The following is an 11,998-nucleotide window of genomic DNA, read 5'->3' as shown; positions in this document are numbered from 1 at the left end:
CCTTGGGATGATATATATATGTACCATACCAATACATCATGTGCAAATATATATATATACAAGAGCCGAATCACAAGGCTGATTATAGCCATCTCATATATTTTCATCCCATACCCGAATGCACAATTACATTATAATAGCTTCCAACTTAATTCATCGTAAATTTCCCTTTATTTTTTTTTCATGGCCGAATGCTCCTTCTACACCATTTACCTTCACAAAGCATGAATTTCATCATCCAACTTACAAGCTTACAATCTCATGAAGTTTAACCTCATAGTACCTATCAAACTCTCACTCATTAGCTTCTATCATAAACCTCCAACAACACCAAATAAACATATACTTCGTGGGCCTATGGTAGAACCAAGAAAGGAACTCATAGATATCAAGATGTAAGCAACTACCATTATTCATCTAAGTTTAGCATGAAACACAATCATCACCCTTATTAATCTTTTATAGCCGAAAACCATACTCACCCCCAAAATCAAAATTTCAACATGGTTTACAAAAATCACTTGATAACTCACTCAATATCAACTAAAATTTCAAAAGCTAGTACAAACTTCCTTACCTTCATAGTGACCTAAGATGACCGATTGCTTCACTCCCTTCTGCTTCCTTTCAATTCGGCCAAGAAGAACCAAAGAATACAACTTGTTTTTCTTTCTTCCTTAGAACATTTGGCCAAGGGAAATGAAGAAAGATGGACACTTTTTTTTTGTTTTTTCTTTCTAGTTTCGGCAAAATGGGGGGGGAACAACCACACACTTTTTTTTTTCTTTTCATCATATTCCCTTTCATTATTTTATGCCCATGCTCCTTATTTTATCATACTTCCCATGAAACACTAACTCAACATGTTTATGACATGTTCTTGCCGATCACACTTGGTCTTCCATGCTTGTCATGGCCGGCCACTACTAATTAGGGGGGAAATTGACATGCAAGTCCCCCCTTTTTATTTCATGCACTAATAGATCCTTATGCTTTGACCTATCACATTTCAAAATTTTCTCACATAAGTCCTATTTACTAAAATTCACCTACAATTAAACAAAATTCAACCACGAAATTTTCACACATGCACATGTACATATAATGAGCATCAATTATGACGGTTAATTATTTTTATGACTCGGTTTAGTGGTCCCGAAACCACTTCCCGACTAGGGTCAATTTTGGGTTGTCACACCCACTTCCACTCTGGGACCACGATAGGCTAAAGCAGACCCGAAGATACTTGATGTTCAGGCTTTACTTGTTGACATACTATGCACTTGGAGATGAACTCAGAAATGTCTCTTCTCCTACTCGGCCACCAATACACCTTCTTAAGGTCGTTATACATTTTCACACTACCTGGGTGGACGGACAAACAACCATTATGTGCCTCTTTCAGGATCTTCTGAATAAGCTCATTGTTCTTGGGTACCAAACTTTGTCTTTGAACATTATACATCCATCGGTACTAATACGAAAATCTGATTTAATTCCCGACTCACACTAAATTCTCTTGGCTTGCAATTTTTCATCACCTTTCTGAGCTTCTCGGATCTTTTGAAGAAATGTCGGTCTAGCTCTCAACTCTTTTAGAACTTAACCATCATCAGACAAAGCCATATTGGCATTCATTCCTCTCAGCGCAAATAATGATTTTCTACTCAATGCATCGGCGATGACGTTTGCCTTCCCCGGATGGTCGTCGATAATCAACTTGTAATCCTTTAATAGCTCTAACCATTAGCGTTGCCGCAAATTCAACTCCTTGTGAGTCATCAAGTACTTTAAGCTCTTATGGTCAGTGAATACCCGACATTTCTCTCCATACAAATGGTGTCTCCAAATCTTCAACACGAACACCACAGCCGCTAGTTCCAAGTCATGGGTCGGGTAATTTCTCTTGTGTAGCTTTAGTTGTCTCGAGGCATAGGCTATAACCCTGCCTTCTTGCATGAGTACACACCTCAAACCATTCAAGGAGGTGTCGCTATATATATCACAAATTCCTTGCTTAACTCCAGTTGCACTAACACTGGTGCTTCGGTCAACAAAGCCTTTAATTGCTCGAAACTCTGTTGCCTCTTTTCGGTCCATTTGAACTTGACATCTTTTTGCAACAGTTTTGTCATCAGCGTAGCGATCATAGAGAAACTATTTACAAACCATCTGTAGCATCCCGCCAAACCCAAAAAGGTTCAAACTTTAGTTACATTCTTCGGCGGTTTCCACTATATAATAGCGAAGATCTTGCTTGGATCAACCCTGATCCCATCACCCAACACAATGTGCCCCAGAAATCTGACCTCTTTAAGCCAAAATTCACTCTTACTGAACTTGGCGTATAACTGTTGGTCTCTCAAGGTTTGTAACACAACTCTCAGATGCTTCGCATATTCGCTCTCGTCACGCGAATAAACCAATATGTCGTCAATAAAGACGACAACAAACTTATCTAGATACGGTCGAAAAATGTAGTTCATCAAGTCCATAAACACCACCGGGGCATTAGTCAAACCAAAAGGCATGACAAGAAACTCATAATGCCCGTATCTTGTCCGAAACGTAGTCTTCGGCACATCTTGCTCTTTAACCCTTAATTGGTAATATCCAAACCTCAGGTCAATCTTGGAAAATACAGTGGCTCCCTTTAACTAATGAAATAGGTCATCGATCCTTGGCAAAGGATATTTGTTCTTCATTGTTACCTTGTTGAGCTGCCTGTAGTTAATGCATAACCTCATTAACCCATCTTTCTTCTTCACAAAGAGTACCAGAACACCCCACGGTGAAAAACTCAGTCTCGTAAAGCCCTTATCTGTTAGCTCTTGCAACTGTGCTTTCAACTCTTTCAACTCTGTTAGAGCCATCCTATACGGAGCAATCGAGATGGGTGTCGTACTGAGGACCAACTCAATTCCAAATTCAACTTCCATCACTGGAGGTAATCCGGGTAAGTCTTTTGGGAACACGTATGCAAACTCACAAACTACTGGCACTGACTCAATCTTCAACTCAGTCACTTGAGTATTCACCATAAATGGTAAGTAAGCCTCATGTCGTTTTCTCAAATATTTCTTAGCAGTCAAAGAGGATACTATTACGAGTAATTTATACAACTCATCTGGTCCAACCCAAAAAACATTCCCATCTTTACATTTCAACTCAATAACTTTTCTCCCACAGTCCACTACAACACTATGAGAAGTTAACCAGTCCATCCCAAGGATTACATCAAATTCATTAAACAGCAATAACATCAAGTTAGCCGAAAAACAGTGACCTTTAATTGTCAAAGGACAATTTCTACATGCTTGGTCCACTAATACATGCTTGCCTAGAGGATTGGATATCAGTGGACTCTACTAACATACTCGTACGAGGTATCAATTCCATACAAATATAAGAGTGGGCAGATCTTGGGTCAATTAAAGCAATAACAGATATGTCATAAATAGAAAAGGTAGCCGTGATCACATCAGGAGACTTTGCCTCTGCCCGAGCTCGTATAGCATAAGTCCTTATGGGTGCTCTACCCTCAGACAACTGCGGTATCTCTTGCCGCACCCTTACTGCTAGCCCCACTCCTAGGGTTCTTTTGTGGTCTACCCCTCAACGGTACACTACTTGCCTTCACTTCTTGCTTCATTTCTCTTTCTTTCATCTCAGGACAATCACGGATAAAGTGGTCTAGTGACTCACACTTGAAGCAGCCACTTTTGTTTCCTCGGTATTCGCCAAAGTGACGTCTTCCACATTGCGAACACTCTGGTTTATTTGGTCGACCATTTTCGACACTTGCGACCGAATAAGTCTGGGCTCTAGATGTCGTGTTCTGCTGGTTCTTGTTTCTATTCAAATATCCCGTTGAAGCATTCAATCGGGTGGTAAATTCCCTTGATCTTTTGGATTAGGACTGATGTGATTTCCCATCAGTCTCTTTTTTGAACCCGCGACTCAAAACCTGCTTTCCTCCTTTCTTTATTAGCTCTTCGGCCTTACAGGCTCTTTCAACAAGTGTTACAAATTCCCGTAGCTCTAAAATGCCAACAAACACTCGAATGTCTTCATTGAGGCCATCCTCAAACCACTTAAACATGGTGGCTTCTATAGATACGCACTCCCGCGTATACTTGCTGAGCCTTATAAATTCTCGCTCATATTACGGTACCAACATTTAGCCTTGCTTTAACTCTAGAAACTCCTTCCTATTTTGACCTATGAATCTTTGACTAATATACTTTTTTCGGAACTCTTCTTGGAAGAATTCCCACGTGATCCTCTCTCTCGGTACAACGGACACGAGATTGTTCCACCACTGATAAGCCGAGTATTGTAAAAGTGACACGGGACACTTTACGTACTCTTCAGGTGTGCATAACAGTTCATCGAATACTCTTATGGTGTTTTCTAACCAAAACTCTTCCTTTTCTGGGTCATCGTCTATATACTCGACCCCTTGCATTCGAATCTTGTCTACTAGAGGTTTCTCCCTCCTAACCATATTCGCACCTTACGGAGCTACCGGGGCATACTGAGGAATCGAAAAATGTGAAGTGTTTCGGCTTGCACGAACGAACTCTGTGTACCAAGTATCCATCATCTGGCGATAGGCTTATCTAGCTCCTCCACCTTGTCCCATAGTCACGGGCTCATTCTCAACCGACTAAGTCCCTTCAGCGGGAGCCGGCATATTACATTCCACTTCATCCATCGTGGCTCTATTAGGATCCATTTACTATATAAAAACATAATTTATAATCGTCAGAATTTGTCACACTATCAACGTACAACTATGGCATGTATAGCTAAACTTGTACTCTCACTAGGTTAGTACTAGAGTCGACTAAACCATAGTTCTGATACCACAAAATGTAACACCCTTTACCTGTAACCCACCCCGGGTCAGAGTACAAGGCATTACCCAACTTTATCTCATGCATACAAATAGTCTCAAGCCACCGAGACTTGGTCCAAATTAAAACTTTTTCAATTTCTACTTTAAACTTCTTATTATGGGCCTATGAGCCCCAAATCGACAGTTCAAAACTATTCGGAACCATTTCGAGTCCTTAAGTTTTAACATAGGGCACACGCCCGTGTGGAAGGGTAACACGCTCTTGTGACCATTTTGACATGGTCGTGCTAATGGTCCGTGCGGTTCACACGGCCTAAACACCCTGAGTCACACCTGTGTGGAATTAAATTCTAATTCAAACCTACAATGGATTTCACACGGCCAGACACACGCCCGTTTCAATGGCTTGTGTCCTCCACATTGCTGAGACACACTACCGTGTCTCTGCCCGTATGTTTATAATCATGCATACCGACTTTAAATTTTTATGTGCACGGGACACACAGCCGGACCACACGCCCATGGAGCTGACCGTGTGTCACACACGGCCTAGAAACACGCCCGTGTGTCTACCCGTGTGGACAATATAAGGCTATTTACCAAGCCTCATTGCGACCTTTGCATACCTATTTTCATGCAAATGCCAACCAACACCAAATGAAGCATGTTTTCCACAATCAAATCAGCCACAATAGATATTCATTTAACCATATATATGCATCTTTTATAAACTTAAAATAAATATTAGCCATCATTCATGGCTTAATACTAAGTGTGGGATCTATCCCAAGCCAACACGTTTGGCCAATTGTCAAAGACTCAAAATAATAAGTTCTAACCCTATACATGCCATATTTAGAAATATAAATCCAACTATACCGAATGTTTCGGCTGATAGTGTGATTGATATCTCTAAGTTTTTGTGATCTTTAAGCTAGTTAGTTGGCACTGAAGGAAAAGGGAAAGGAGAGAAAATAAGCATAAAGCCTAGTAAGTCACATATAAATAAGTATACCACAATAGTTATTCATAATCAACATGCTCATAAAACCAAAGTAGGCATTGGTGTAACTTACTCACTACCATCTACGTGATAACCCGAATTAGGGCCTAATCGGAATAGTGGTTTTGAGACCACAAAATCCGAGATATAAATAATTATTTTATGATTATTTTGAGGTCTGTTATATGATTTCATGATTGTGTGAAAATTTCGTGAAGAATTTTTATGCATAAAATGCTTAAATTGAAGTTAGGGACTAAATTGAATAAGTTGCAAAACTTGCATTCTAGAAGTTTCTAGTATGAAATTGCTTTGAAATATTAATTAGGAGGTCTTAAATAGCAATTTGACCAATTTCTAAGTTTATGGACAAAAATTGTACATGGATGGAATTTTTGAAAGTTTTGTAAGGAAGGGCATTTTGGTTATTTGGATATTAAATGAAATAAAATGGGAAAAATAACACAAAAATGATCATCTTCTCCATAAGTTGTTGCTGAATTTTGCTCTCCACCATAGGTAGGGTTTCAACACTTTTAAGCCTTGATTGTAAGTGATTTCTATACCCGTTTTTAATGTTCTTTACATTTTTGAAATCCTCGTAGCTCGGTTTACCTATTTCTACCAATATTTTGAGCTAGGGTCTATATTTAAAATTTTACCCATGGATGATATGTATGAATTTTGATGTTTTATGGTAGAATATGAAGTTTGAGATTGTGTTAAACAACTTTTGCTAAATGATTTTTTGTAAAAACGAGTAAAATGACATAATCGGTAAAAATACCTAATATTCATAAGTACATGTTAGAGTGTGAATTTGATGTTGCTATAGAAGGGAAAAATGATCCTCATGTCATAATACATAAGAAAATAGGATGAGGTTTAAATTACGAGCCTTGGGGTAAAAGTGTAAATATGTGAAAGTTTCGGGGTAAAATGGTAATTTTGCTAAAGTTTGTACTAGGGGCTGTTTTGATGAATGTGTGTATTAAATAAATTAATTTGGTATTATAGGTCAAGAGAAAAGAGATTCGAGTCGAGATCGAGGGAAAAAAAAAGTTTACGAGGAATGGGCTCGACTATTCTCATTTTGTATCGAGGTAAGTTCATATGTAAATATTGTAATATAACCATTATTTTAAATCATTTAATGCTATTTATACGATATTATGATTGTTATCATGCAATTCTATGCTTTGTGGTCATTGTTGGACAACATGCAAAAATTTTATGAATTATGTGAAAAAAGTGAAAGACTACCGAAGTATCGTCATTGGTATTCCAGGGAGAATGGTAAAGGAGTACGAACAAGGAAAGTTCTGTTGAACCTTAGGAATAGACTAGGGTATTTGGGCATCCGAGCTCGTTAAGTTGAGTCTGAGTTCACTTATGGATGCGAATGTCCAAACTCGTTGAGTTGAGTCTGAGTCCGTGAGATGTAACTAGGCATCCGAGCTCGTTGAGTTCAGTTCGAGTTCACTTATGGATGCAAAAGCCCGAGCTCATTGAGTTGAGTCCGAGTTCTCTTATGGGCGGGTTACATGGTAGCTTGGCTACATATGTGGCACTTATGTGCAAACTTTCCTTGTATCTGAGTTATATTTCGATGTGTTCAATAGGTAAAATTCTAGTGAAATGGAAGAATACTCAAGATGCAAGTGACGTATTGGTAAGTGTTGTGGAATGGGCACTTTGGTGAGGTATGTACTTAACCCTCGGGTTGAGACTTGATACGACAACAATAATATGGTAAGATGATGAATGATGAATAGAAATGTGATACATGTTTTGGTGATATTATGCTAATCTTGGTTGGTATAATTGCTTTGTTAAGTTATTTGTTATTTGCATGTGGACTTACTAAGCATCTATGCTTACTCCCTCCTTTTAATTCTTTGTAGTTTTGACAAGTCAATTTCGAGATCGGGACGGTCGGAGGCACGCTCACACTATCACTGGACAATCGCGGTATAATGACTTGAAATTTTTGGAAATATGGCATGTATAGCATTCCAATCATTTTGTGTGTATAATCTTACGATATGGCCATGGATGGAATGGAAACGTTTGAGAATGATTAGCTATTGGAATGGCTAATCAAGTTTATATATGATAACATGTATGCTTTATGTCTTAACTAAACCATGAAAATCCTTGGAAAGGTAAAATTTGCCACAACACAGAATCAGATAGCAGCAGTGACATGAATTTGAAAAATCACTAAAATTATTATAAATGGAATTAAATGATGAATAAGATATGGAATCGAAGCTTGATGAGTATATTTTCATATGGAAGAAACGAAACAGGTAAAGAAGTTATATTTTATGAGATATTTAAGTTTTAGTGGAATAGGGTCAGAGCAATATCTGAATCCCCTATTCTGACTTTAAAAATTCACCATAAATTGTAGAAAAACACTTAGGAGTTTTACATTGCATGTATAAAATACTTAGTTAGTCTAGTTTTATGAGAAACAAACGGCATAGTCATTGAAACTCTGTACAGGGAGATATCTGATTCGTAATACGCGGGTCAGAGTAGCCAAACCTTGAAATAGGGGAGAGTTTAACTAATAAACTGTACTAATTAGCCCAACTAAAAATTATATAAAAAATTTAGTAAGTATATATATGAGTCTAGTTTCATGGAAAATTTACGGAGTTGGATTTTGAGTTTTGTAACTCAAGATATGAATTTTTTAGCAACTGTGATGAAGTTAGCCAATATTCTGGAAATTCTAAAATAAATTATTTGAGTTGTTTAATTAATGAATTAAGTCCGTTAACATCTCGTGCTCGACTCCAGCGACGGTCTCGGGTACGGGGGCATTACATTTGGTGGTATCAGAGTAGGTTTAGTAAGTTCTTGGACTAACGTGGTGTAAGTACGGATTTTGCTATACATGTCATATTTATATATTGTGATAGTGTGACGACTCTTGACCTTTTTAAATGATTTTTTTATAGTAAATGGATCCCGATCCAAATGTGACTGATGATGTAGAGAGCAATGCGCCAGCTCCTGCTAAAGGGGCGGTGCCGATTGAAAATCGACCTCCTACTGTTGTCCAAGGAGGAGGAGAAAGGGCTCAGGAAGCCTTTCTCCAAATGATGAATGCTTGGTATACAGAGTTCGTTCGTACGTACCCGAATGCTCAACAACCTCCCTTACTATCCCCGATTTCTCAACCTATACCCCAGATGCCTTCAGGTATGAATCTGATGAAATTCCATAAATCTCTAGCTGACCGAATCCGCAAGCAAGGGGATGAAGAATTCAGGGAAAATGTTGATGATGACGCTGAAAAAGCAGAATTTTGGCTCGAAAATTTAGTTTGGGTATTTGATGAGTTATCTTATACACCTGAAGAGTGCTTGAAGTGTGCTATACCATTGCTGAGGGATTCGGCCTATCATTGGTGGAAGACATTAATTTCAGTGGTGCCGAAAGAGAAGGTGACTTGGGAATTCTTTTAAGAAGAATTTCGGAAGAAATATATCAGCGAAAGATTTGTAGACCGAAAGCGTGAAGAGTTTCTCGAGTTGAAGCAAGTCAACATGACAGTTACCGAGTATGAAAGAGATTTCGTTCAATTAAGCAAGTATGCTCGAGAATATATCCCTTCAGAGGTTAAAATGTGCAAACGATTTGAAGATGGACTTAATGAAGACATCAAGGTATTTGTGGGTATTCTAGGGTTGAAAGGATTTGTGGTACTTGTTGATCGGGCTTGCAAGGCTGAGGAACTAATTAAAGAGAAGAAAAAGGCAGAGGCTGAGACAAGAAATTGGAAGAAAAGACCGATGTTTTTACAAGAGATTCATTAAGCTCAGAGAAGTGATAAAGAATTACAAGCTAAAAGAAAACAATGTGAGGCAGATACAGGATCAGACTTCAGAATGGCTCTGATGGTTGTCTGATGTTTAAAGATTGGATTTGTGTACCGAAAAATAATGAGTTGATTCGGAGGATCTTCCACGAAGCACACAATGGTTGTTCATCTATGCATCCGAGTAGTACAAAGATGTACAATGACTTGAAGAAAATGTATTGGTGGAACGGAATGAAAAGAGATTTTTCCGAGTTTGTATCACGATGCTTGGTTTGTCAGCAAGTAAAAGCTGAACATCAGGTGCCTTCAGGTCTACTTCAGCCTATCATGATTCCCGAATGGAAATAGGATCAAATTACTATGGATTTTGTATCAGGATTGCTGTTAACTCCAAAGAAGAAAGATGCCGTCTGGGTGATAGTCGACAGATTGACTAAATCAGCCCATTTTATTCATGTACGCACTGATTATTCTCTTGATAAGTTAGTTGAATCATATATTAGTGAGATTGTTGGACTTCACGGAGTACCCTTGTCAATTATTTCGGATAGAGATCCAAGGTTTACTTCGCGATTTTGGCAAAAGCTGCAAGAAGCATGAGGTACGAAGTTAAATTTTAACACTGCCTTCCATCCACAGACTGATGGAAAATCAGAGAGAGTAATATAGATTCTTGAAGACATGCTCAGATGTTGTGTGTTGGAGTTCCAAGGAAGTTGGGAAAGGTACTTACCTTTGGTGGAATTTGCTTACAATAACAGTTATCAAACGAGTTTGAAAATGACACCTTATGAAGCGTTTTATGGTCGCAAGTGTCGGAAACCACTGTATTGGACCAAACTCAAAGAAAACCAGATTTACGGAGTTGATTTAATCAAGGAAACTGAAGAAAAAGTGAAAGTGATTCGAGACTGTTTGAAAGCTACTTTGGATAGGCAAAAATATTACGCAGATTTCAAGCGAAAAGAGATTGAGTTTCAAGTTGGTGATAAAGTGTTTTTAAAAGTGTCTCCGTGGAAGAAAGTTCTTAGATTTGGTCGGAAAGGCAAGTTGAGTCCACGTTTCATCGGACCGTATGAGGTAATTGAAAGAATTGGCCCGGTAGCGTATCGGTTAGCACTACCGCCAGAATTAGAGAAGATCCATGATGTATTCCATGTATCTATGTTAAGTCGGTATTGTTCGGATCCTTCACATGTGATTTCACTGACAGAGATCGAGTTACAACCAGATATAACTTACAATGAAGAACCGATTAAAATTTTAGCTCAAGAGGTCAAGCAACTGAGAAATAAAAGTATCGCTCTCGTGAAGGTATTGTGGCAAAAAAATGGGGTAGAAGAGGCTACACGGGAGCCCGAGGAAACTATGAGGAATCAATACCCACACTTGTTTACAGGTAAGATTTTCGGGGACGAAAATCCTTATAGGAGGGAGAGTTGTGATAACCCGAATTTGGGCCTAATCGGAATAGTGGTTTCGGGACCACAAAATCTGACATAGAAATAATTATTTTATGATTATTTTGAGGTCTATTATATGATTGCATGATTGTGTAAAATTTTCGTAAAGAATTTTTATGCATAAAGTGCTTAAATTAAAGTTAGGGACTAATTTGAATAAGTTGTAAAACTTGCATTCTAGAAGTTTCTAGTATGAAATTGCTTTGAAATATTAATTAGGAGCTCTTAAATAGAAATTTGACCAATTTCTAAGTTTATGGACAAAAATTGGACATGGATGGAATTTTTGAAAGTTTAGTAAGGAAGGGCATTTTGGTCATTTGGATATTAAATGAAATAAAATGGGAAAATAACACAAAAATGATCATCTTCTCCATAAGTTGCTGCTGAATTTTTCTCTCCACCATAGCTAGGGTTTCAACACTTTTAAGCCTTGATTGTAAGTGATTTCTATGCTCGTTTTTAATGTTCTTTACATTTTTGAAATTCTCGTAGCTCAGTTTACCTATTTCTACCAATATTTTGAGCTAGGGTTTATATTTAAAATTTTTCCCATGGATGATATATATGAATTTTGATGTTTTATGGTAGAATATGAAGTTTGAGATTGTGTTAAACAACTTTTGCTAAGTAATTTTTTGCAAAAATGAGTAAAATGACACAATCGGTAAAAATACCTAATATTCATAAGTACATGTTAGAGTGTGAATTTGATGTTGCTATAGAAGGGGAAAATGATCATCATGTCATAAAACATAAGAAAATAGGATGAGGTTTAATTTACGAGCCTTGGGGTAAAAGTGTAAATATGTAAAAGTTTAGGGGCAAAATGG

At 37.9% G+C, this 11,998-nt stretch overlaps 1 protein-coding gene across 1 annotated transcript; it reads right to left on the bottom strand.

Annotated features, from left to right (window-relative positions):
- Positions 1-3,541: 3,541 nt before the first annotated feature.
- On the bottom strand, positions 3,542-4,102 carry LOC121205032 (uncharacterized). The gene is made up of 2 exons (XM_041075961.1): positions 3,954-4,102; positions 3,542-3,854 (listed from the first exon to the last, which is right to left on the bottom strand). The coding sequence occupies exons 1-2, from the start codon at positions 4,100-4,102 to the stop codon at positions 3,542-3,544; spliced, it is 462 nt and encodes a 153-aa protein (XP_040931895.1).
- Positions 4,103-11,998: the final 7,896 nt, after the last annotated feature.

This window comes from Gossypium hirsutum, chromosome A08 (genome assembly GCF_007990345.1).
Source record: "Gossypium hirsutum isolate 1008001.06 chromosome A08, Gossypium_hirsutum_v2.1, whole genome shotgun sequence".
Lineage (NCBI taxonomy): Eukaryota > Viridiplantae > Streptophyta > Magnoliopsida > Malvales > Malvaceae > Gossypium > Gossypium hirsutum.
The sequence above is the reverse complement of the archived record's forward strand: the minus strand, read 5'-3'. Positions and strand labels throughout refer to the sequence as shown.